This window comes from Pseudogymnoascus destructans, assembly GCF_001641265.1.
Source record: "Pseudogymnoascus destructans isolate 20631-21 unplaced genomic scaffold scaffold_22, whole genome shotgun sequence".
NCBI lineage: Eukaryota > Fungi > Ascomycota > Leotiomycetes > Thelebolales > Thelebolaceae > Pseudogymnoascus > Pseudogymnoascus destructans.
In genome coordinates, this window is record NW_020167541.1 from 396323 (window position 1) to 422702 (window position 26380).

The 26380-nt window shown below is 49.7% G+C and overlaps 7 protein-coding genes across 7 annotated transcripts; 3 read left to right on the forward strand and 4 right to left on the reverse strand.

Moving 5' to 3' along the window:
* On the reverse strand, positions 1 to 1743 carry VC83_07859 (uncharacterized protein). Its single transcript, XM_024471423.1, has 2 exons — positions 1526 to 1743; positions 1 to 1466 (listed from the first exon to the last, which is right to left on the reverse strand). The coding sequence occupies exons 1-2, from the start codon at positions 1631 to 1633 to the stop codon at positions 78 to 80; spliced, it is 1497 nt and encodes a 498-aa protein (XP_024321115.1). The 5' UTR covers positions 1634 to 1743; the 3' UTR covers positions 1 to 77.
* Positions 1744 to 1895: 152 nt separating this feature from the next.
* Positions 1896 to 3825, forward strand: SEC61 (translocon subunit). The gene is made up of 2 exons (XM_024471424.1): positions 1896 to 2048; positions 2137 to 3825. The coding sequence occupies exons 1-2, from the start codon at positions 2039 to 2041 to the stop codon at positions 3483 to 3485; spliced, it is 1359 nt and encodes a 452-aa protein (XP_024321014.1). The 5' UTR covers positions 1896 to 2038; the 3' UTR covers positions 3486 to 3825.
* An 827-nt stretch (positions 3826 to 4652) lies between these two features.
* Positions 4653 to 10728, forward strand: VC83_07861 (uncharacterized protein). The gene is made up of 2 exons (XM_024471425.1): positions 4653 to 5211; positions 5270 to 10728. Exons 1-2 carry the CDS (start codon positions 5120 to 5122, stop codon positions 10317 to 10319), a joined length of 5142 nt encoding a protein of 1713 aa, XP_024321015.1. The 5' UTR covers positions 4653 to 5119; the 3' UTR covers positions 10320 to 10728.
* On the reverse strand, positions 10729 to 11938 carry VC83_07862 (uncharacterized protein). The gene is made up of 4 exons (XM_024471426.1): positions 11843 to 11938; positions 11769 to 11789; positions 11519 to 11649; positions 10729 to 11437 (listed from the first exon to the last, which is right to left on the reverse strand). Exons 1-4 carry the CDS (start codon positions 11891 to 11893, stop codon positions 11230 to 11232), a joined length of 411 nt encoding a protein of 136 aa, XP_024321013.1. The 5' UTR covers positions 11894 to 11938; the 3' UTR covers positions 10729 to 11229.
* On the forward strand, positions 11939 to 13920 carry PGS1 (CDP-diacylglycerol--glycerol-3-phosphate 3-phosphatidyltransferase; the record flags this gene model as incomplete). The annotated part of the gene is made up of 4 exons (XM_024471427.1): positions 11939 to 12411; positions 12479 to 12550; positions 12608 to 12888; positions 12951 to 13920. Exons 1-4 carry the CDS (start codon positions 12151 to 12153, stop codon positions 13918 to 13920), a joined length of 1584 nt encoding a protein of 527 aa, XP_024321125.1. The 5' UTR covers positions 11939 to 12150.
* A 27-nt stretch (positions 13921 to 13947) lies between these two features.
* Positions 13948 to 15752, reverse strand: NTA1 (Carbon-nitrogen hydrolase). Its single transcript, XM_024471428.1, has one exon. The coding sequence runs from the start codon at positions 15657 to 15659 to the stop codon at positions 14646 to 14648; it is 1014 nt and encodes a 337-aa protein (XP_024321018.1). The 5' UTR covers positions 15660 to 15752; the 3' UTR covers positions 13948 to 14645.
* A 2688-nt stretch (positions 15753 to 18440) lies between these two features.
* VC83_07865 (uncharacterized protein) lies at positions 18441 to 20042 on the reverse strand (the record flags this gene model as incomplete). The annotated part of the gene is made up of 1 exon (XM_024471429.1): positions 18441 to 20042. One exon carries the CDS (start codon positions 20040 to 20042, stop codon positions 18441 to 18443), a length of 1602 nt encoding a protein of 533 aa, XP_024320971.1.
* Positions 20043 to 26380: the final 6338 nt, after the last annotated feature.

Sequence of the window (26380 nt, forward strand, 5' to 3'; positions counted from 1 at the left end):
GGGGATTGGGGGGTTTTTACTGGTCGCAGGGGGTTTCATATTATGTAGGGTATATAAAACTTATGCCCTTTATTTATTTAAATTGGGGTATCTTTTGAAGTAGTTTCGCTTCCAAGATCAGTGGCAATAGATCTAACCTTCGAGTCATCTGTTGTGACATCAGTTTGAAGCTGTCTTGGAACCCTGGGCGGCCTGTTCAGCTTCCTTAGCTTCCCCCTATGCCCCCTACTTTGCAGATGAAAGTCCCAATTCGCCTCTGTAACGGCGGTTACATTGCAGACATCACAAGTCTGGCGTATCCAGAGGTCCGGCCTGTCTCCGAAATCAAAGTCCTTGCTAGGAGTCAGGAACTCCGCGGCCGCTGGCAACATTTCTGTCGGCGGCGGTAAGTCTAATCCGCCCAAAAAACCCCCGCAAACCTTTATAGCTTGGCTAGAAACGTCGAGCTGGAAGTTGCTAACTTCACTCCCATCCAGTAAATACAGGTTGCGAAGTGACTCTGCCCTCTTCAGAGCTATCAACAGCTTGAGCCGGATCCAACGGACTTGCCGCTTCGCATATTGGCGAGTCGCTGCTTTTGTCTGCTCGATTGAGAGGGCCAAAGCCTTACTTTTATCTTTTTCTGTCGTTGCTGGATCTGTAATAGTTGACAAATAAGGACTGAACTCCTTGAAACCAATGGATACCCATATCCCCCTCGTCAAGTCCGGAGGCTGCGCGGCAGCAGTTTCGAGCTCCAGGAGTTTCTGGAGCGTCTGTACCTCTTCTATGAGGCCATTTTCAACCATTTTGTCAACCCTGGCATCGAGCCTGCTCTTTAAGACCTCTTGTTCAGCATGAACCCAGAAGAGGAGTGTTGACTCCAATGAGATTATTCGATCTTGCTCTTCCACATTCGGAGAGGCACCATCTTGTTGTGACGCACTCTTACGCTCCCTTTGCTTTGCATAAACATCCGAAGCTTTCTGACCTTGGGTCAAGTATATTTCCAGCGAACGTTGTATTCTCCGCCTGTCTTTCGGGTGCCACCTATCCGCCATGACCGGATCGACTTCCCTCAGCTTAGCAAGGATTTCTTCTGTGCTTGCCGCTAGAATAGGGTGCTTCTGCGAGGACACGTCGATTTTCGGATTTCCATCTTGTGGAGGTTCTACCTTCTTGTCGGTCTCCTCAATCAAATGGTCGTCAAACAGCAGCGATTGCGTGTAATAGTGGGTGCCGCCAACCAGTATAGGCAGCCGGCCCCTCGACCGAATTTCCTCTATGATACCCTCTGCCTTGCGTTTAAAGACACCAACGTGCCATGGCTCTTCGTCCAGCGAGACATTCCCTATTAGGTGGTGTGGGACCCCTTGTTGCTCTGCTGGAGTTATTTTGTTGGTTACGATGGGCAGCCCAGTGTACATCTGCATCGCGTCACCATTGATGATTTCGCCATTGTAACGGAGAGCCAGGTCAACTGCTAGCTAAAAAGGGTCAGCTTTCAACATCGAGGCCAGGGATAGGTATAAAGAGCACAACATACCTGCGATTTTCCTGTACCTGTTGCGCCGAGGACAATCACGACTGGTTTATGGGGCGGTTTGCGTGGCATGATCGTATCTTTAAGATACCTGAGCAGTGGCCGGAACATGAGAAGCCCATCTCAACTATGGGCAAATAAATGTGTGGTCTTCATCGAAAGTAAACCAGTAAACAAAGTTCGCAGGTTTCCACCCCCAATGACCAAGAATTAGAAAACCGTTAGGTTCTTATCGCTTATCGAAAAGCATAGGGACGTTATATTAAGACATCACGTGGTTCCCCATTGAGGTAAATGTGTCTTTCTACAATCCCCACAAAACGCTGAAGCGAAGGTCAGTTCCCTGAGCTGTAACCTTACTTATTCCGTGCCTTTCCATCTTGACACATCACACGAGAACACATTGCGATTCGCGGCAGCAAGCAGGAGACCGACATTTTCATTTCTTGTCGTTCCTTAACTGGTGTTCTTCTTTCCATTCCACGTCTGCGACGTTTGAGAAAACAAACCGCCAAGATGAGTGGCCGTACGTGTTTATGCCTCCCTAAAATGAGATCTCCGCATCAGCGGCGCCCAATTGCACAGCAATGGCTAACATTTTGATCTCTCTGCAGTCCGATTCCTAGACCTCATCAAGCCCTTTACGCCGTTCCTCCCTGAGGTTCAGCAGCCGGAAACCAAGGTTCCATTCAACCAAAAGTTGATGTGGACTGGTTTGACGCTGTTGATCTTCTTGGTCATGAGCCAGATGCCATTATACGGCATTGTGTCCTCAGATACCTCCGATCCTCTCTACTGGCTGCGCATGATGCTGGCGAGTAACAGAGGAACTCTGATGGAATTGGGTATTTCGCCAATTATCTCGTCCGGCATGGTGTTCCAGCTCCTTGCTGGCACCCACCTCATCGATGTCAACCTTGACCTGAAGTCCGACCGTGAGCTGTACCAAACCGCTCAGAAGCTCTTCGCTATCATCCTCTCTATGGGACAGGCCACCGTGTATGTCTTCACCGGTCTTTACGGACAGCCATCTGACCTCGGCGCCGGCGTTGTCTTCCTCCTCATCCTTCAATTGGTTGTGGCTGGTCTTATTGTTATCCTCCTTGATGAGCTTCTCCAGAAGGGATACGGACTTGGAAGCGGTATCTCTCTCTTCATTGCTACCAACATTTGCGAGTCTATCATCTGGAAGGCGTTCTCGCCCACCACAATCAACACTGGACGTGGCCCAGAGTTCGAGGGAGCTGTCATTGCACTGTTCCACCTCCTCCTCACCTGGCCCAACAAGCAGCGCGCTCTCCAGGAGGCGTTCTACCGCCAAAACCTCCCCAACATCATGAACTTGATCGCAACCCTCCTCGTCTTCTCCGCTGTCATCTACCTTCAGGGCTTCCGTGTCGAGATCCCTGTCAAGTCGTCCCGCCAGCGTGGCGCTCGCGGATCCTACCCAGTCCGCCTCTTCTACACCTCGAACATGCCCATTATGCTGCAGTCCGCCCTGTCTTCCAACGTCTTCCTCATCTCCCAGATGCTCTACTCGCGCTTCTCTGAGAACCTCCTCGTCCGCCTTTTCGGTATCTGGGAGGCTAAGGAGGGATCTGCCCAGCTCTTTGCTACTTCCGGTGTCGCATACTACATGTCTCCTCCATTGAACTTCACCGAGGCGCTCCTCGACCCTGTCCACACCGCCGTTTACATCGCCTACATGCTTATCGCCTGCGCCGTCTTCTCCAAGACCTGGATCGAGGTTTCCGGCTCTAGCCCAAGAGACGTCGCCAAGCAGCTCAAGGACCAAGGACTCGTTATGGCTGGCCACAGAGAGCAGAGCATGTACAAGGAGCTGAAGAGAATCATCCCAACTGCCGCTGCTTTCGGAGGTGCATGCATTGGTGGTCTGTCTGTCATGAGCGACCTTATGGGAGCTCTCGGATCTGGAACTGGTATCCTGTTGGCTGTCACGTGAGTTTAATACCCCGAATTGTGACAACGGAACAATTACTAATTGTTAAACAGTATTATCTACGGATACTTTGAGATTGCCGCGAAGGAGGGCGACATGGCTGGGATGAAGGGTATGATTATGGGCTAATAGGGCATTATATTGGGATGGGATATACTGTCACAATAAGGGACCCAGAATCAGAGATTCCTGAGGGCCTATGTAAATCTATGGCACAAAGCGTGGGAGTTTATTATGACAAAGAAAAAGGGTTAAATGCATTTGCGGTGGATGGGGACATCTATATACTAATAGACCATACGCACAACCCGTTTGTATCTATATTACCCCGAACTGAGCGAAGGGAGTGGGGCGTGCTTGCCAGTTCATTATTTTGCACATACACATTACGTACGGTGACTGTAATCCCATTTGCAGCTCCATAATACGGATCCGGTTGGATTTCACGGGACGCAACGCCCCTGAGCTGAGACACTCACCGCCCCTGAGCTGAGACACTCACGCCCTTGAGCTGAGACACCGCCCGTCGGGATGCTTACTCTGACCGTATTCCAAAGCGGCAGCCCTGAGCGCGGCGGATGCATCATTGGCGGCGCATATAGCCAGGGGATATGCAAGGCGTCGCATGGGCGGATAGAGGGCTGGATCGGGATCGGGATCGGGTTCTCCAGTTCGCCAGTTCTAGGTGTGTAAGCCAGAGGCGCAGGGATGGAGATTGGAAGGGGGCGGGGGACGGAAGGGGGGCGGATGACGATTTTGGGGGTCCCGAGGTTGCTGTTGTGATGTGATTGAGTAAAAGGGGAGGTGGTGTTTGGTTGGTGATACGTAGAAGAAGAGAATATTAAACCCCACTTGTCGAGAGCCGCACCCAGTTTTGGCGATGCGTGACACAGCACTACTGCACGAACGGCCGTGTCTCATAGGACGACGCATTGGGGTTTCATGGAATTGCCATTTTTTTTGGAGCGAGGGGTAGCTTTCCCGCCCGTGTAGGATGATTTTGATAAGAGCCCCCCCGAAGAGCCCCGCCGACCCTCCTTTCTAGGACAAGCTCGAACATCCTCTGTACTCGTAGCGCAGGCGATCTTGCATCATCACCCGACTATGTATTGGTAAAACAAAAAAATAAAAAAATAGTCGGGGCCTAGAAGAGTGTAAATGCAAGGGATAAGATAATCATCACACATACATGCTGTACTGGGGTACTCGTTGCCTAATAAACCTTGCCTACCTAGGTAATAAACCTTTTCTCTGCGTCTGCCACAAAGTACTACATACTTTCACCCGGGGCCCGCTATCAACGTTCCGCTGCGTGGTCACAAAACCGGTGAATTCACTACCAAAATGCACTAACGCCCGCCCAAATTTTGTTCGCGACCTTCCCAAAAGTAAACCGCGACCCGTTGGGGTGAGAGTGCATATCTCACTCAACCACCACCACCAAAACAGTGTCTTGTCCCTTCTTCTCCCTTCTTCTTCTTCTTCTTCTTCTTCTTCTTCTTCTTCTTCTTCTTACGATAGGTCACTCCATAAAAGGTCCACCCCGCAGCAGATACACGAAGAAGTTTATCGTGTGTATGCAGGACCGACAAGACATCTGGGTGTCAACGTCTGGGCTCTGAGAAAAGTTGCTGCCAATGGAGGGTGACTTCGGGCAAAAGCATGAGCTGGGCAGCTGCTCATGGCCCATCTGGCAGGTCGATGACTTCTCGAATTGCTTCCAGAGAGAGTGAGTTTTACCCGCTGAATTCTCCAAGCCCGACGCATTACTGATCGTGATATCACAGCTACCTAAAAGTGCTTCTCCCACTCGTCGCCTTCTCGCTCTCCTTTCTTCTAATCATATTCCAAGCCGTCCAGCGCAAGATCGCTGCCCGGAGGAACCGGGTCGGCGGATACGAGCCGCTGAGCAATGGCAACACCGCCTTTGGCGTGTCCGAGCACCGCGAAAATGGCGACCTGGACTCGGACGCCGACAGAGAGAGCGAGGGGGAGGCCTTGACCATTGGAGCCGGGCGATTAGCATTGGCGAAAAACCCCCCCCCCGGCTCAGTGGGCGTGCTCGACCGTCCGAGGGCCCAGTATAGCATGGTTATAATCGAGGAGCTGGCGCTCCTGGGACTCATTGCTGTCAGCGCGACGGCATTTGCGACGCAGGCTTATGGGCCGAATGGCGGGCAGGCGGCGGTGTCTCAGGGCTTGACTTGGGTGTATTTATTCATTCTGGCGACGTTTCGATTGGTGCTTTCGGATACGAAATATAGGATACCGAGGCTTTGGGATCATACTGCGGTTCTGTACACGACGATGTGGATCCTCGAGATTATCATCTTCCGCTCGGTGCTGATCCACCCTCGCACTACATTGACCCAGGTTCTCGTTATCTTGGAATTCTCCCTCACGACTCTACTATTCGGCATCGCCCTCACAACACGGAAGGGTAACAAGGCAGTTATTATGGAATGGGATGGCGACATTGAGCCTTCCCGAGAGCCATTGGCCAGTTTATTCTCCCTCGCCACATTTTCATGGGTGGATTCTATTGTATATACGGGCTACATCAAGACGCTGGAGATAACTGATGTGTGGAACCTGACGCCAAAGGATAAAACTGCGGCCGTTTTGGAGCGCTATCGCCAGCTACCCAAGACCATGAAGCTTATGTGGCACCTCCTTCGTTTCTTCCGTGGCAAGCTGCTTGCACAATGCGCCTACGCATTCTTCTCCGCTTGGTTCACCTTTGCTCCAACCCTGCTGTTGAAATCCATCCTGGAGTACATTGAAGAGCCAGGTGAGACGCCGAGGAACGTCATTTGGCTGTATGTTATCCTTCTCGCCTTCACCGACATAATCAGATCTTTACTCGACCAACAAGCTCTATGGATCGGGAGAAGGGTGTGCATTCAGCTTCGCGCCATTATCATCGGCGAGCTCTATGCCAAGGCCCTCCGTCGTAAGGCAGCGGCAAGCAGCGATACGGTTCTGGGAGAGAAGCAAGGCCAGGAAGACGCCGAGAAGCCCAGCCGACTAAGCAGACTCTTTGGTTTTGCCAAGAAGAAGGAACCGGATAACAAGTCTGCTACGCAAGCCCCAGAGGCGTTGGTGGGCGGTGCTGCCAAGAGTGATAGTGACGCTCAAGTTAACGTTGGAACCATCATTAACTTGATGTCCGTTGATTCCTTCAAGGTGGCTGAGATTAGCAGTTACCTTCACTTCCTGCTCTCCTCTGGGCCAACCCAACTGGTCGTCAGTGTCATTCTTCTCTACCAAGTCCTGGGCTGGAGCTCAATCCCAGGACTCATCGTCATGCTCTTCCTACTTCCCGTCAACATTGGATTTGCATTTGCCTTCGGAAGAGCGCAGAAGAAGATTATGGCGGCAACAGATAAACGAATCCACACCACCAACGAGATCCTGCAAAATATCCGCGTCATCAAGTTTTTTGCTTGGGAGCATCGCTTCAGCAACCTCATCAGCGAGAAGAGGAAGGCCGAGCTCAAGCAACTGCGCGGTAGATTTATCATCTGGTCTTTTGCCGTGGCGGTTTGGAATACTGTGCCTGTGGCAATCACCTTCTTCTCGTTCCTCGTCTACACAATGGTTGAGAAGAAGCCACTTTACCCTTCCGTTGCATTTACGGCTATCTCGCTCTTCAACATTCTGAGAGTGCCTCTCGACCAGCTTGGTGACATGATTGCCCACGTCAACGAATCCAGCGTTTCTATCACCCGTGTGGAAGAGTTCCTTAACGAGGATGAGACTGAGAAGTACGATCAGCTTGCACATGATAACGTTGATGAGAATGGAAACGAGATCATTGGATTCGACAACGGATGCTTTTCCTGGGCTAGCAAAGACGAAGTGGTTGCCGAAGGTGGAACCCCCGCTTTCCGATTGATGGACCTGGACATCAGATTCGCTGTTGGCAAGCTTAATATCATCGCTGGTCCAACCGGCTCTGGAAAGACCTCGTTGATCATGGCTCTTCTTGGCGAGATGTCCAGGATCAGCGGTGAGGTGCATCTTCCTGGAGGCTACAGCCGTGAAGATGTTCGTCCCGACCCCGATACTGGTCTCACCGAGAGCGTCGCGTACTGTGCGCAGCAAGCTTGGCTCGTTAATGCGAATATCAAGCAGAACATTCTATTCGCACAGGAACTTGATGAGAAGAGATACAGAGATGTTATCATCGCTTGCGCACTGGAGCGCGATCTCGATATTTTGGATAACGGCGACCAGACCCTTGTTGGCGAGAAGGGCATCACCCTCTCAGGCGGACAGAAACAACGCATTTCCCTTGCTAGAGCTCTATACTCGAACTCCAGACATCTACTCCTTGACGACTGCTTGAGCGCTGTCGACTCTCACACTGCCAAATGGATCTTCGATAACTGCATCGCCGGCCCTCTTATGAGAAACCGAACTTGTATCCTGGTTTCCCACAACCTCGCACTGTGTGTTCCCTCCGCTGAGCACGTTGTCGTTCTTGATAACGGAAGAATATCTGTTCAGGGGAACCCTCTCCGCGTTATCTCATCTGGAAAGCTGGGCGAGGACTTGCCTCTGCAGTTGAGCAGTGCTGGCCTGGTTTCCCAGATCCCGTCTCGTGTGCCATCGTCTGTCGGTGAACAGAGTGATCAGACGTTGATTGATTCTCCTGCCGAAGCGAACGAGGACGGCACGACAGATGCAGCAAAGCCCCCGAAGAAAGTCAACAAGCCACAAGATGCAATGGAAGAGTCCAAGGCCGTGGGCAGCGTCAAATTCGAAACCACGGTTATTTACTTAAAGGCTATGGGCCCTTGGTGGTTCTGGGTTCTTGCAGTCATTGTCTTCGGCGTGCAGCAGCTGGCCGCGGTTTCGAGCAATGTCTGGATCAGGGAGTGGGCCAACCAATATGACCTACCAGAAGAAGCCGGGAAGCAATTCGTGTCTACGACTGGATTCTTTGCTAACCCGGCCGCCTCGAACGCACTGTCAAATACCCAGGGGCTCGCTAGGTTCATTCCGTACTTTAGTGATGAGTGGTCGCTCAAGGCCCTCATTGCTCCCGATGTGGATGTCAAGTACTACCTCATAGTGTATGCTGCAATTGGGCTTGGTGGGATGTTTGTGGCTCTCTTCAGGGATCTTTGGCTCTTTTACGGATCGCTCACGGCTTCGTGGAGTATCCATCAGGATCTTATCCACTCCGTCACCCGCGCGCAGTTCAAGTTCTTCGACGTCACGCCTCTTGGACAGATCATGAACCGCTTCTCCAAGGATCTTGAGTCTATCGATCAGCAAATTGCACCTGTCGCTATCGGCGTTGCCAGTTGTGCACTAGCGATTGTGGTTACTATTACCCTTATCAGCGCAATCACTCCCGGTTTCCTCATTGCTGCGGCTTTCATCAGCGTCATCTACTTCCTGATTGGACGATTCTACCTCAGGTCATCGAGAGATTTGAAGAGATTGGAGTCTGTGCAAAGAAGCCCACTATTCCAGCAGTTTGGCGAGACTCTAACGGGTATCACTACTATTCGTGCCTACGGTGATGAGAAGCGCTTTATTCGCGACAATGCTGTTCGCGTCGACACCTACAACCGCCCATTCATCTACCTCTGGGCAGCTAACAGATGGCTCTCCTTCCGTATCGATGTTGTTGGAGATCTGGTTGCTTTATTCGCCGGAATGTTCGTCATCTTCAGCATCGGCAGCATCGATGCCGGGTCCGCAGGCCTCTCTCTCGGATACGCCATTACTTTCACCGAGAACGTGCTGTGGCTCGTGAGACTGTATGCCATTTATGAGCAGAACATGAACTCGGTGGAGCGAATCAAAGAATACCTCGACGTCGAGCAAGAGGCCCAGGCCGAGAACGAGAAGACACAACCTGCGGTGAATTGGCCCAGCCAGGGATCGGTCGAGTTCATCAACTACACAACTCGCTACAGAGCCGATCTGGATCCAGTTCTCCGCAATGTCACCGTCAAAATCAATCCACTGGAGAAGGTCGGCATCGTCGGCCGCACCGGAGCCGGCAAGAGTTCACTAGCCCTCGCTCTTTTCCGCGGCCTCGAAGCAGAGGAAGGCAATATCCTAATCGACGGTATCGACATCGGTCTCATCGGCCTCCGCGACCTCCGCGAGTCCATCACCATCGTCCCTCAAGACCCAACCCTCTTCACCGGCACCATCCGCAGCAACCTCGACCCCTTCAACCTCTTCACCGACGAAGACATCTTCACAGCCCTCAACCGCGTCCAGCTGATCGGCAACGACACCGCCGCGCAGACACCATCGACATCCCGCCCCGTAACCCCCGGCACCAGCCGCGCAAACACCAGCACCGCACTCCCCACCACCTCCACCGTCCTCGCCTCCGGCGCATCTGGCGCTTCTACCCCAGCGACTAACAAAAACATCTTCCTCAACCTCTCCTCCCCCGTCGCCGAATCCGGCAACAACCTATCCCAGGGCCAACGGCAACTCCTCTGTCTCGCGCGCGCGCTCCTCAAGAACCCGCGCGTGCTGATGATGGACGAGGCGACGGCTAGTATCGACTATGCGACCGATGCGAAGATCCAGGAGACGATTAGGGAGTTGATGAGCACGATCATCACGATTGCGCATCGCTTGCAGACGATTGTAGATTATGATAAGGTGTTGGTGCTGGATAAGGGGCGCGTGGTGGAGTTTGATCACCCGCATCAGTTGCTGAAGAAGAGGGGCGAGGGGGCGGTGTTTAGGGGGATGTGTGAGACGAGTGGGGAGTTGGAGGCGCTTGTGAAGACGGCGAAGATGGCGTGGGAGAAGGGAAGGTTGGTGGATGTTGATAGTGATGCGGAGGAGTAAGTGGTGAGAACGAAAGAAAGAAAGAGAGAAATAAGGTAGTGAATCCCTGGATTTTTGAGGAAACTCGAAGGAGTGGTGGTAGATATGGTGGGAGAGGAAGTGTGTAGATAGGTGAAGATTGGAAATACCGGCTGGGCTGAATTGGCTATATTTCCGCTTTTTTTGGGGGATTGGCAGCAAGGCGGCGAAAAGGGAATGGCGCGATATAGGACTCCTTTGGGGTATATAATAAATGGGACGGCTTCTGAACAATGTCGTATGTATCCTATATGCCCATCGAGTGCTGCTTGCATGACCTGTTCGCATGCATGCGTTAAGAAAAGCTGCTTTGAGATCTGCTGGGATGGTTCTTCTGGGGGGTAATTGTTTATAATATGCCTATATTCCCGCAATTGAATTATGATAGAGGAAGATGCAGGCTAAAACGTAGGATACGTGTCTCTTCTTTCTAAATATCCAGGAGCCGCTTTTGCTTGGTGGCCTTTGTCGGGGAAGAAGAATGGGACCTCTGTTTGCGTCTTATCATTCCTACAAGACAGTGTCCATTCCGAATATTCTCCTGCTTTTCGAGTAAGTCAAGTGCAGGTGTGCTTCGTCTGACCATAATCCCAATCCCCCCAGTCTACCCCGTCCAATCCGATGCAAACCCGCACCATCTTAGACAACATACCAGCACAATGCGAGTGTATTTCCCACCTGTAACCCAAGTCTCATCAGTCCATAGTCTTCTCCCCCAGTCTGCTCCATCCAATCCGGGTGCAATTCAGCACCCTCTTAAGACAACCCGGCACAAATTTCACATCACATGCAAATTCAGCACACCTCATTAACTTCCATCATTCCATTCCACTCCAATCTATCTCAATATATACATCTCCCCCTCACCGCCCACATCTTTCCCACCTACAATCTAGCGCGCAACAACCTTCGGCTCCCACGCCGATATCTTCGGGATAACAGTGTTATACGGCTTATACGCGCCCCTCGACTGGGTGGGGTTCATGCGGTGCTCGCGCAGCTCCCATGGACGCTGCATCGTCTGCAGGATCTTGTCCTGGGTCGGTGGCTTGTCGACCGCGTAGGAGATCCAGGCGTGCCATCCGGGCTCGATTTGGGACCTGTGGGGGGTGTAAGCGCGTGTCTCCGGGAATTGGGGAAGGGGGAAGTTGGAGAGGGGGGAAGGGAGAAGGGGGGCGTACGGATCCCACTCGTATTGCTTGTAGTCGACCCAGCGGGTGCGGAGTGGCAGCTCTTCCTCCATGTTCTCGAAGAATTTGTTGCCGAAGTTGTCAATGCCGATTAGCGTCCCGGCTTTGGTGTCGCCGATGTGCTACAAGTAGGTGTTAGTCCCTTCCTATCTATCCCTTCCAACCCATCCAATCCCTCCTAGAAGCCATTGCCTCCAGACAGCCGGTTGAAAAGTGGTGGGGTGCTGCTCGCTCGACATACCTGCATTTGATGGAGGGCATCCTGTGAAACCACCATTAGCGACGCTACAACGCGACAGTGCGGGATGGACATACCTTGATGCCTGCTCGGCGGAGGTTCCGCAGTGTTCTGAGCACGGTAGACATATTGACGTTGTCGCAATGGCACTGTTCAATACACCTCTTCTGCGTCTTTGACGTCGTCTCAATCGCCCGTCTGCGGATTGGCGACTAAGCGCCCGAAACGTACTAGCGCGTCGCAGCACTTTTCGGTCCAGTAATGGACTGAAATATTATCAGCTTGGGTGTAAGGCTGATATTGAGCCTCACTAACTCCCAACCGCGGTTATTTTTATTATTTCTATTCTTTGTTGTAAAGCACCCACGTTCGAAGGGTTACGGATATGCTTGCGAGGAGTTTGCTGAGATGTGCTGCTCCGCGACGGATTGTGAGTAGGCAGTGGCTGCGCGCTGCGAAGGGGAGGAGGTACTCGACAGCCTCGTCGAGTGTGCCTGGGGGAGGCGTACAGAGCACTGCTGGGCAGGGTGCCCCGATGCTTACGGCGTTTACGGAGGAGTTGGATAAGATTGCGCCGCGGTTTGATATTAGAGGGGACCAGGTGAAGGTTTTGCAGACGCCGAGCGAGTTTTATGAGACGTTGAAGGTGGGTGGCTTGCCTGGACTAGACTCTTGTATTGGGGGGATGGATTAGTGCTGACGATGTTGGGTAGGATAAAATACGAAAGGCGGAGAAGCACATCTTTCTTTCGACGTTGTATATAGGCAAGACTGAACATGAATTAGTCAGTATTCCTAAAACACAGCTCTACGATTGTGCATTGTTGACCGGTAAGCATTAGATATCCGTCCTCGCCGAAGCCCTTCGCGCAAAGCCAGAATTGAAGCTTAGTGTCCTCACCGACGCCCTTCGCGGGACACGAGAAACGCCTTCAACTTGCTCGGCGTCTCTGCTCGCCCCCTTGATCGAAGAATTTGGGCCGGAGAGAGTAGAGATCCGCATGTACCATACACCGAACCTGACGGGACTGCGCAAGAAATATGTGCCGAGGCGGATCAACGAGGGGTGGGGCTTGCAGCATATGAAGTTATATGGGATGGATGATGAGATTATCATGTCTGGGTATGCTATTCGTCCTAACTGCGTCCGTTCTTTCAAGATATTACAGAGCTAATAAACCATAGTGCCAACCTCAGCAACGATTACTTCACAAACCGACAAGACCGCTACCACGTCTTCTCCTCCTCCGAAATAACCTCCTACTTCCACAAACTCCACTCAGGCGTCTCATCCCTCTCCTTCCTCGTCGTCCCCTCCCCCTCCACCCCCGCAGGCTACACCCTCGTCTGGCCCACCTCCAACGACGCCCCCTCCCCCCTCACCAGCTCCAGCGACTACATCTCCGCCTCCACCGCCCGCCTCGCCCCCCTCATCAAACCAGTCTCCCGCCCCCTCTCCCACCTCCCCGACACCGACACAACCATCTACCCCCTCGCCCAACTAACCCAGCTCCTAAAACCAGAAACCAGCACCGAGCTACCCGCCGTAACCTCCATCCTGCGCGCCCTCGCCGCCCCCGCCTTCGCTACAAGCAGCTGGACCTTCACCGCCGGCTACTTCAACCCCGACCCCTCGCTGACGAAGCTTCTCATCTCCTCCGCCTCCCGCGGAACCGTCATCACCGCCTCGCAGCACGCGAACGGATTTTTCGGCGCCTCTGGCCCCGCTGGGCTCCTCCCAGGCGCATACACCCTCTATGCGCGGCGTTTCATGGAGGCAGCTGCGCGCGCCGGTCGGGGCGGCGCAATCAAGCTCCTCGAGTGGCGGAATGGACGCGTCGGGGAGCCGGGGGGGTGGACGTACCACGCGAAGGGGCTGTGGGTTTGTATGCCTGGGGAGGAAGGCAGGCCGAGTATGAGTTTGGTGGGGAGTAGTAATTATACGCAGCGGAGTTATAATTTGGATCTTGAGGCGAATGTGCTTGTGGTGACGAGGAATGAGGGGTTGATGAGGAGGTTGGGGGAGGAGGAGAGGGGGTTGAGGGAGTTCGCGGAGGAGGTCGGGAAGGGGGATTTTGAGCATGTGGAGAGGAGGGTGGGGGTTAGAGTTAGGGTTGCTATGTGGATGGTTAAGATTGCGGGGGGTGCGCTGTGAGGATGGGTAAGGGGGGTTGATGATGTGTTTGTATAATATGGTGTATATATGAGATCGAGATTAATAGAATGTACAGAGGTCGTCTCCAACCAAGCGCATCCAAGATAGGCTGCCTCGGCGGAGTATAACATTAGATGACCTACGGCAAAGCACACATTCTGAGTTTTACATCCACCAACGTACAGCAACGCACTGTCAGTGGCATACGACGGAACGTGAAGCTCTTGCTGGTGCGTGGATCCAAGGTTCATATCAAGGCCGATAACTCTGCGCTCCTGTCAGACTTTGAAGACGTTGTGTTTTCTCTCACCGTCAACTCTGTGTTGCTGTCGAAGCTCTCTTGCCGTCGGTATCTTCTTGTCACCGCGTGCTCTGCTGTCGTCGCCGGGCGAACGAGAAAGGTAAATTCTCGATCCGACGGACCAGATAGATGGCCTTGCAAGAAAGCTAATTCGAAAAAAAAGGGGGCGACCCCATCTCTCTTCTATTGGTAACTGCTTTCCTGGCCGTTAATCTGCAAGTTGAGCATTCACGGCGCCTTAAACGAGCCAGAAGCATCGGATTTCATTTATCATTGTTGCATTTAGGTTTTTGGTCGTCTCTTCATCTATCATAACCGTGCACACAAAAACGCTCACATGCAGCATAATCGCTACAAAACACCCGACTCCTCCGCTCAAAACCGTTGAAACCCAATTTTAGACCACTCGTATGCCTCCACGGTATCAATGGGGCGACACAGACTTCCCAGGCGAAACTGACGTCTCCGCCGACGAGCTCTTATCCCTCTCATCCTGCCCCGAACCCAACGGGCTCCCCACACTCTCCCCACTCCTCGACACGTCGCTCTCCGTCTGCGCCGCCGCCGCCGCCGCACTAACCAGCTTCCCCAACGGCCCCTTCTCGGTATCCACGACCAACAGATCCTCCACCCCTCTCCCCAACACCCCATACAACTTCACCTCTCCCCCCTCAATCCCCAGCACCGTGCTCGTGCCCGCATACACCGCATCGCCCTCCACGCCCACCCGATTCGCTAGCACCACAATGATCTCGCCCTCCTGCTCCCTCCTCACCAGCGGCTCCAGCCTCGCCACCCAGTAGGCAAGAGTCTCCATATCCGGCTCCTTGGGATGCTCTCCATACGGCCCCGCCTCTTCGCGCGTTAGCCACGCCATCGATACAATCGCCACCCTTGCCTCGACATGGATGATGTGATACGCGAATTCCCAGGCGTTCCACGCGGCCTCGAATTTATACGGGTTGAGGTCCATACAAATCCCCATCGCCACATCACCCAGCCTTTCAAACTCCCCATGGAAGAATCCATCCGGCCCTTCTAGCGCCCACGTCTCATCAGTATAATACAGGAACGATTTGCGGTAATTCGCGAGCGTTGCACCCGAGGACGACACTGCCACCGCAGCATTATAGTATTCCGGCGACGCCGGCCATTCCGCGCTCACATCGACAGATTCGGGGTATCCGACAACAACAGTGCAATTGAGCCTCCGTGCCGTCTGGCGCGCCCATTCCGCGCTGGGCCCGGAGGTCGTGGGCTCGAGGAAGGGCGCGATGGCGTGGAGGGACTTGAAGTTATAGCCTGTGAAGGCGAGTTCGGGGAGGACGAGGAGGTCGAGGTTAGGGGGTGCGGAAAGGGTGAGGATGCTGTCGGCGAGGGCGATGTTGGGCTTGACTTCGCCGAGCTGGGCTGCGAATTGGAGACAGCCGATGCGCATTTTGGTGGTGGGGGTGTGATGGGGGGGGCAGGGCGCATTATACGTTAGGCTGGTTCTGCTTAACGAAGGCCTCCTATAATCGTTGGTTCTCCGGTAGTTGAAATAAATAAAAATGAAGCTCTTTTAAATGCCATTGAATTTTTAAATGAAAACCCAACAGAGAAGAGTGCTACAGTAAGTAGCACGGATGTACAGAGTAAACCCAAGTACACTCCGGACTATACGACTACGAAATGACACGCTCACCACAACGCACCGCTGTGCCACGCGGAGGCCAGAACAGAGTGCTGTCTGATGTACAAGTTACAGCTATACGGTGGTTCCGACATGGATTAAGACACAACAACACAACTTATACAATAAAAACCCGGCTAATTGAAGCAGCACGGGTTGCATCTCATGAAGTATCAGCTATTAAAGAATGGTTTTATGAGATATTACTGCGGGTGATATCTACAACTTTGATGAAGTTGGATTCCATGTAGGAATGAGCACTGGTGAAAATGTGTTGGTACCATCTACAGTAAAGGAGGTAAGTTGTTTCTACTTATCTTACTTTATATTATTCTAATATTTATAGCTTTATATACAAGCTCCAGAGAACAGACAAAGTCTTACAGTTATAGAGACAATTTCAGCTGCTAGCATTGCACTTCCACAGTTCCTTATTATACAAGGAAAATTACACATGGAAAGTTGGTACCATGACAATCTACACGGTAATGAGAAAGTTGCAGTATCCAATTCCGGATATACAAACTCTGAGCTTGCAATGGAATATCTACAGCATTTTATTCAACATACACAGTCTATAAGAACGAAATTGTTAATAATGGACTCTCATGTCTCACATGAAGTTCCAGAGTTTATAATACTTGCACATCAACACAATATACACTTACATGTGTTTCCGTCTCATCTTACGCATATGTCATACTGACACTTGTTGCACTCAGTTTGCTATCAAACTCAAGAGCAAACTTAGAAATCTCCTCCTCAATGTCATACTGACATTCGTTGCACTCAGTTTGCTATCAAACTCAAGAGCAAACTTAGAAATCTCCTCCTCAAATCTACAAGTCACTATACATATTTTGGCTTGTCACACCAACAACAAGAGCAATACTACTCAACGATTGCTACAACCCTCTATGATTCATTACACGTCATTGCTCCTTAGTTACTGGGCCGATATGACCACATAGCATATCTCTACAACCATCTATGATTCATTACATGACATCACTCCTTAGTTACTGGGCTAATACTACACATGACATATCTCTATCAACTAGAGGCCTAGGAACATGAACGATAGCTCCAAAAGCTCTACAACCCTCTATGATTCATTACACGTCATCGCTCCTTAGTTACCCACAAAATTGGTTAAGTTATGACATAATCTGTCTATAGGGGTACTCTGACCTTGAACCTCCTTTCACTTCCTATAGGCTAGGAACCTAGGAGATGGTTCTATGGGATTCTCTTATGTCGACTACAGTTACCAAGCCTGGTTAGTTATGGAAAGTCTTGGAAAATGAGAGAACTACACTCCTTTAGCATAAATAGGATTGCCCTTTCCTTAAGAAAGGGCAAGCAGACAATACAGTAAATCAACTATCACATACTTCCATGTCTTTTCCAAGCTTCCAAGCATTGATCTTGTTACTCCTTGTTTCTGAAAAGTCAGTGAGGTGCTAACCTCTGACTTATCCCTGAGTTCTCAGACTCAACATTTGTTACAACTTGTCTAAACCACTCCACTATATCATACACCTGATTGCTGCGTTGTGGAATAGTCTAAGCTACGACCCTTTGGCTCTTTTTCCTAAGACAGTGTGTTGTCTTAGAAAAATCATCCCTTCCTTGGGTGGCTAGATTCTCACATCTGGTGCAGCCACCATTACATAAGGCACAATGGTACTATATAAGTAGATAGTATTCCCTTAGATAGGAGCTTTGGGCTCAACTTAATATAGTATTCTTTACAATACTATAACGTGTTACTTGGAAAGCCTTTGTGTTTAATACCCTGCCTCCTCTGTCAAGTCAACCTTACGCAAGAAACCTCTATGTCTTCTATCGTTTAAGAAGTCAGCATTATACGTGACCTCTTAGGTCATGTTACTAGAGCCTAGCCCCCTGCCTCCTCTGTTAAGTCAACCTTATGTAAGAAATCTCTATGTCTTCTATTGTTTAGAAGTTAGCGTTACATACAGTCGTTAAGTAGCAAGCAAAGGGGAAGTGGAGATGGTGATGTTAAGCAGGAAAAAATCACTATAATAGAAGCTCTACGATGTTTAGATACAGTTAGATTATAGAAGCTATAGCAAGAGGGCGTAGATAAGTTGGACATATCCATGCCCTTGATTGTGTCAGCTGTGAGATGGCACAAGTTAGGCACGACTACATAATAGACAACTATTCAAAACTACTTTCAAAGGCAGGGTAACTAGGTACATAGACATAATACAATCATGTGTACCCTAATATAAGAATACCTTACGTATTCTTATTCATATCCCGGTCCCAAGCACATTCTTATATTAGGGTTCTGCTATATCGTTACTTTCTTCACCCCTACTCCCACTCCTGCTCCCATTTCCAGTAGATTCCTCAGCTTGGGCTAGATGACAATTATCATGGCAAGGAAGGTGAAGTTATCAAATCTTTGATCATTAACTTATATAAACTTACAGGCTATATTACAGCACCAAGTGTCTCTAACCACATCCAATCGCGAAAATACTTCCGACAGTGCCATGTCTTCCTCTGCGTCTTCTACGATGTGCATACCGGATCAGCGAATCCTTTCGTCCACCGAAAGCTCCCTATGATAATCGTCATAAACCCCAAAGCAACGCCCACACTCGCGACACCGTAGGTATATGCGTGTCTTCTCCTCAAACTCGTCAGCTCAAGAACCCACGTACTCACAGTGGTCAAGCAGCCACAGAACCCATCCATGACACCCTGCAGAACCTGACACCCGGTCAATCCGCCTCCTATTCGGCCACCCAAAGTACCCAGAGGAGCATGCTGCAAGTCCCATGCCATTCCCAAGATGATAGTTCCAAATATGTTGACCACGAAAGTGCCTACGGGGAATGATGGCTTCAGTCCATTCAGCTTCACCGACGCGTAGAAACGGGCGATACAGCCCAGCGGAGCAAAGATAAGGGAGAACAAGACTCTTCCTCGCCAAGTCTCCTGAGCCCATGTTGTCCGTCCATTTGCGGCGGGCCCAGATGGTCGATCGGGGGGCCAGATAACCATAAAGATTGCTCCGAGCCAAACGCCCAACGCGACAATGACTGTCATACGGTCGAAAATCCTCCGAATAAGACGAACTGGGATAGACGGAGCGATGTAATGGAGTGCGATTGCGAGATGAGCTCCAAACTTCAGCGCTGCAATGCAGATGCAGAGAGTGAGGATATTGACAGCGAGTAGTGCCATAAAACTGAATCCACCGTTTCGGGGAATGACGAACGAAGACCCGCTTGCGGATATGATTGTTGGGGAGCTATTCGAAAGCGCAAGGAAATCATCTCGAATGAAGCTAGAGAACGAAGTAAATGAGCCGCAGAAACCGGTCGTGAGACCGATATATAGCGGTATCGTCTTCTTGAAGGTGAGGTGCACCTTCCTAGCAGCAATCCTCACGGCTTCTGGGTCGGGGTCGTTGGCGACGGCTCCTCCGGATCCTCCACGACCAATTTCCGGACTGCTCGCATTCTCGAACCTTGCTTCTTCTGGTGTAGTACCATTCTGGCTTTTATCACTGTCCATGAAAAGCCTCCTATCTTCGCTGAAATAACCCATGAGCAGACTCCCACCGAAATTGGCCCAGAGGACGCTGATGCCAACCGGGGCGCCTGGGTACCTTGTTAAGGCATCGAGACCTACTCGGGCAAGCGTACCAAGGATGGAAAAGAGTATCAGATATGACAGTATATATATCTCAGTGGCAACCCTCGAAGCACGTTCATGGCCTGGAACGGCTTCTTTTGGCTCTCCCGAGGGGCTTTCCTGGCCTTTGCCTACGGCTGACAGTCGTCGACGCCTTTGATCCCGTTGATATTCCTTTTGCTGTGGCCGAATGGTCTCCAGGAAAGATCTCCGGTATTGGAGCTGCTCATGTGGATTCTCGTCAGGTGAGGGCGCGTCAACTTCGTTCAAGTTTGCGAGCCCTTCTGAAACATCATATAAGGCGCCATCGGAGTGGTTATTTTGGGAAGCAACGCTCTTTTGCTTTCTCCCACGTGGTTCTGCCGTTCTGACTTCATCGTCTCTAACCGTTGGTGCTATGGAGGCTAATTCGTGAGGTCTTTCGGGAATGTTTTGGTTTTCACGCGGTGCATTGTTCTCGGCCCGTAACATTATACATCACTAAACCAGATCTACAGGCTACAATGGCAATGGGCGCGTAGGAAGTGGCATAGTAGAGCTTTATATCGAGGGTGTTTGATAGCTTCCCATTTTGGCTGTAGTGGTCGTCAAATCACGTGCGCTGACTAATTTTCCTGTTGTCGGAGTTTGGCGAATCTATATGGGGCTAGACGGTGACAAAACACAACAAGAGACAATTATACAGTCCACTCTCGCCAAGACGATGTCGGATTAGTCGATAACACCGCTAAGTCGATATTTTTTTCAGCACCAATTGATTTTCGCACTCAATTCTCGATATTCGCAATATTGACCTTCTGACCTTTAATTATCAACTTATCCAACTCTATTATACAGTCAAACACCGTTAAGACGATGGATTCGAGCCACCATTTTCATATCGTCTTAAAGCATATAACGTGGTTTATCAGTACCCGGTTAATATCAGTACCCGGTTAACTTTTTCCTACCTTCGTACGAAGAATTAATATTAAATAACAACAACGAAGTAAATTTAACTAAACTAATTGCAGATCTACTAAAGGTTATATAGTAATAGTACCTTGACACGTTCTTGAATTATGACCAGTCTCTCCACAAGTGCCACAGCGTCGTACGGTCGGATTCCCTTTGCCTTGAACACCCCCTCCTAAACGCCTATCACGTCGAATCTGCTCGTCTACCTCAGTTTGACTTAGAATACCGTGCGCATCCTCGACAGTAAGTACACCCCCTTGACGAATACGTGTCTTTTTAGCTCTACGGCGTTTGCTAAGTGCTTCATTTGCCTTGCGAAGAGTACGGACTTCAGCGTGTACTAAAGTCAATTCATGGGCTAACAGCTCTGTACCCTTTGCCAACGCCGCAACTGTTTCAAAAATAGGGGTTGGCGAGCTTCCCTGATGACGTGCAATACGATTCTTTACCAAAGTTGTTTGCAAAAGAGCATCGGTTGGGTTATGAGGCGTCTGAGAAATCCAAGGGTCGGTGTCGGCAGAGGGGGATCTAGTAGGCGTTGGAGTCCGTAACTTGACATCAAGCTTTGATAATACCACTTGAGGATTAAACGGTATTAATCCAGCTCCGCGGAATCCAGCCTGACCATTTTGGACTGAAAGTGACTGCTCGTACGCTGCCTTGAACGCGATAAAGAACTCAACCTTGCTGATATGATTAATATGAGCCTTAATAAAGTGCTCAATTTGAAGACCGTACGACCGTTTTAATACACTAAAGCACCCGACATCAAGTGGCTGCGTTAAGTGAGAGGAATGAGCGGGTAAACAAAGGGGTATAATGTTGTTGGTCTTGCAATATGCTTGAAATGCAGCTGAATCATGACTCTCGTGTCCATCAAGAACCAACATTCGATAAGGGCCCTTTGCCGTACGAGCAGTGTGCTTGTCGAAGTGCTTTAACCACTCAAGACCCGTCTCATTGTCGGTCCATCCATTGCTTGTTGGTTTGATAGCCCAGCCGTGTGGTAAGCCACCTTCAGTATACCAATGTGCAAGGTGATTAACCCCTTGTACGACAAGAAATGGAGGCACACTTCTGCCCTCACCATTAATGCACACGATTGCTGTAGCCCATTCACGATTGCCAGGCTGAACTGCCTTGCCTCGGCCACGTCGATCGGAGCGCGTAACTACCATTCCAGGACAGATCATGCCCATCATAAACCCTCTCTCGTCGAAGTTGTAGAAATCACAATCCAACACCCCATATTTAGCTCTCATGTTTCATACGAGCTCAAACCACCCTCCAATAAGCACAGGATCTTCGCATAAGTGTAATGGTGGGTGCACCAGATGTGAGAATCTAGCCACCCAAGGAAGGGATGAATTTACTAAGACAACACACTGTCTTAGGAAACAGAGCCAAAGGGTTGTAGCTTAGACTATTCCACAACGCAGCAATCAGGTGTGTGATGTAGTGAAGTGGTTCAGACAAGTTGCAACAAATGTTGAGTCTGGGAACTCAGGGGTAAGTCAGAGGTTAACACCTCACTGACTTTTCAGAAACAAGGAGTAACAAGATGAATGCTTGGAAGCTTGGAAAAGACGTGGAAGTATGTGATAGTCGATTTACTGTATTGTCTGCTTGCCCTTTCTTAAGGAAAGGGCAATCCTATTTATGCTAAAGGAATGTAGTTCTCTCATTTTCCAAGACTTTCCATGACTTAACAGGCTTGGTAACTGTAGTTGACGTAAGAGAATCCCATAGAACCATCTCTTAGGTTCGTAGCCTATAGGAAGTAAAAGGAGGTCCAAGGTCAGAGTACCCCTATAGACAAATTATGTCATAGACAAATTATGTCATAAATTAACCAATCTTGTGGGTAACTAAAGAGCGATGACATGTAATGAATCATAGAGGTTCGTAGGAGCTTTTAGAGCTATCGTTCATGCTCCTAGGCCTCTAGTTGGTAGAGATATGTCATGTGGTAGTATGAGTGATGTCATGTAATGAATCATAGATGGTTGTAGAGATATGCTATGTGGTAATATCGGCCCAGTAACTAAGGAGCGATGACGTGTAATGAATCATAGATGGTTGTAGCAATCGTTGAGTAGTATTGCTCTTGTTGTTGGTGTGATAAGCCAAAATATGTATAGTGACTTGTAGGTTTGAGGAGGAGATTTCTAAGTTTGCTCTTGAGTTTGATAGCAAACTGAGTGCAACAAATGTCAGTATGACAATAAGGCCCTTTGGAAGTCATAAACACGATTAAAACGCATCTTTAGTTCTGGGCATCGTCGTACAAATCGATGCGCCCAGAGCTTCCCAACACGCTTTCCCTGACGCGTTTCGAGGAGATAGTTGGCCATATCTTCAACACCAGCCAACCAGGGTGCAAATCCTCTTGAATCTAAGTCAATTATATGTTGACTAATTACTTCCTCTTCAAGTTCGGTCAATTTTTGGACAGCTGGTCGTCGCTCACGAATATCCGTACGACCGTTCATTCTACCGGTAAGTGTAGAATAAGGTACGTCATAGATCTTTGCTGCATGAAGACGAGTAAGATTTTTAGTCGTACGAATAGCCTCAATAGCTAAGATGATTCTAGCTTCTTGAGTATGAACAGACATACTTTATTATTGAAATAACGCGTATTGAAGCTAGGGGGTAGAGAAAACGCGAAAAGTTAACCGGGTACTGATATTAACCGGGTACTGATAAACCACGTTATCGTTTTATACACACTTATGTAAGCCAATTATCTAGTGTCCTTTGCATGCGCCCATTCTGATCCAAAGCCTCTAATTCCTGGTCAAGACTCTCAATAGCCCGTAGATGACCTGTTTTGATATCTCCACTACTTTCCGCAAACTCAATAAGAATATTCAAGGCATTCCTAGCCGCCTGAATGGTAGGTACTAGTGGCTGTAGTACCTCTTCTTCTTCTTCTTCTTCTTCTTCAGGAACTTCAAGATGTTCTGATATAATCTCTTGCAGAATCTCATCATGATTTAATGCTCCTTCATCCTCTACTATAGACTCTTCAACCGGGTTAAGAAAGTTAGATATTGCCATAGAATCCTGGATATTGCCAGCTTGTGCCACCTGTGCATATAGCTCTGATAGATTTGGTGGAGTTATTAATGTAGGAAGAGATATTGGGTTGCTAAGGAGTGTTGATTTCCGAAAGCAGTTATAGCTAGTTGTGTTTGTTATGTGGTGATTCCAACTCCGAACAGTCCAGCGAACTGCAAGATGTAGATTCATCGACTTCATTGGGTCTTGATTTGATTCAAAGCATTGAAGCATGAAAGAGAGCCACTGCCATCGATAGTAGCCTTTGAAACTCTGTATAATGCCTTGATCAAGGGGTTGAAATCGACTTGTCGAATTGGCTGGAAGCCAGCAGATTCGAATATTTGAGGGCGGTGGTGATAACTCTAGGGCAGTGTAATGAGCAGAGAAGTTGTCCATTGTTAATAGAATCTCTCGAGTCCTCCCAATGTGTTGATAGAAGGCTTGAAGCCACTCACTCATAATCACTGTATTCATCCAAGCCTTCTTGTTCCACCTCCATTCTCCTCCCATTGTCGTAACATTGATGCATCAAAAAGCTCGAGGGTTCTTTGCCTTGCCAATTATCCAAACAGGTAATCGGTCATTACCTGTAGCATTGGTGCAGAACACTAGAGATATTTGGCTTTTATCCTTCTTGTCATACTGACATTTGTTGCACTCAGTTTGCTATCAAACTCAAGAGCAAACTTAGAAATCTCCTCCTCAAATCTACAAGTCACTATACATATTTTGGCTTGTCACACCAACAACAAGAGCAATACTACTCAACGATTGCTACAACCCTCTATGATTCATTACACGTCATTGCTCCTTAGTTACTGGGCCGATATAACCACATAGCATATCTCTACAACCCTCTATGATTCATTACATGACATCACTCCTTAGTTACTGGGCTAATACTACACATGACATATATCTATCAACTAGAGGCCTAGGAACATGAACGATAGCTCCAAAAGCTTCTACAACCCTCTATGATTCATTACACGTCATCGCTCCTTAGTTACCCACAAGATTGGTTAAGTTATGACATAATTTGTCTATAGGGGTACTCTGACCTTGAACCTCCTTTCACTTCCTATAGGCTAGGAACCTAGGAGATGGTTCTATGGGATTCTCTTACGTCGACTACAGTTACCAAGCCTGGTTAGTCATGGAAATCTTGGAAAATGAGAGAACTACACTCCTTTATCATAAATAGGATTGCCCTTTCCTTAAGAAAGGGCAAGCAGACAATACAGTAAATCGACTATCACATACTTCCACATCTTTTCCAAGCTTCCAAGCATTGATCTTGTTACTCCTTGTTTCTGAAAAGTCAGTGAGGTGCTAACCTCTGACTTATCCCTGAGTTCTCAGACTCAACATTTGTACAACGGTCTAAACCACTCCACTACATCATACACTTGATTGCTGCATTGTGGAATAGTCTAAGCTACGACCCTTTGGCTCTTTTTCTAAGACAGTGTGTTGTCTTAGTAAAATCATCCCTTCCTTGGGTGGCTAGATTCTCACATCTGGTGCACCCACCATTACATTATCCCAACCCTAGCCCTGATCCTTCCACCGCAACAGGTCAACATTGACCCTGAACCCTACACCCTTACCGTCCCCCACTATAGTGTAACTCGCTATGTGCTCCTCTACTGGTTTGAATCCACACCGAGTCAGATTTCATGCTTGTAGTGACCGTAACAGTTCTGGGACAGGTTCTTCGAGTATCTAGGTTAGGAGGCATCCTTACACTACCCCCCGTCTTAAGAGAGTGCTTTGTCTGCAAAGCACACCGCCCGCCTATAGCCCGAAACCCATCCGGGTAGCGTCTGTGAGCTTAGGCGTTCTTTGTCGTAGGGTTTGCGCACGTGGCCGCATTAGTGACAACCGCATTGGTCTGATGTGACGGGAGATGGAAAAATAGTCCTGGGGCAGTAATACCATATCAGCTCCGTCTGGTATGCGACTACTTTTTGTTTTCTTTGTTCGATCTCTGGCTTAGTGGTGATGGTCCGAATTAGCACTGGGAGATATCCGCTACAGGTAGGCGTCGAAAGTTCCCCATCGCACAAGGAGGGTGGCTGCGCTAACCCGATTCGGGTGTCATTGTTGTAAGCCAAATCTGAGTTCAGAGCTTCGCCCACTTTCTCGTTTTTTTATTCTTTGCTTCACAACAACAACAACGCCCACAAACCGCCCTCCAAGATCAGTAAGTGGCCACTCCCCGTCCGTTTCCTGATCGTTTACTAACTGATTGTATAGTATTTACACAATCCGCACGAACGAGTAGGTGATGGGAGCGCGTTGGCGCGCTGGTGATAACTTGGGCTTGGCTGACGGAATCGCAGATCAAAAAATTGAAGATGCCAGTTCCCACCCCCTCCGGGGCCCTTATGGTTGCCTTCCGCGTGCTCTGTCTGCACTGCCTTCGGGCCAAAGCCCGTGGGATCCAGTCCCACGACTGCGTCTGGTCCCCGACCAATTCGAAGTGTGGGTACTGCACCGCGCAGTACTCGCCATGTGTCCCGGTAGGTTTTCTTATGGGGTTCAGTGTTTGGTTTGGTTGGCCATTGCTGACTTTTGGTGAAAGCTGCCCTGGTTCGTTGGGGAAGAGTTTGCGGCCCTCCTGGCTGCCGAAGAGGCCACCCCCCTCATTCCCGCTGACGTTGTCGCCGCCGCCACCGAGGCCAATCAGGTGGCCCTCCTGGCCGCCCAGAGCGTGCCCAAGTTCCGCTCCGAGGCGGAGCGTGACCTCTACAAGGAGGCACGCGCCACTCGGGCTGCCCTCG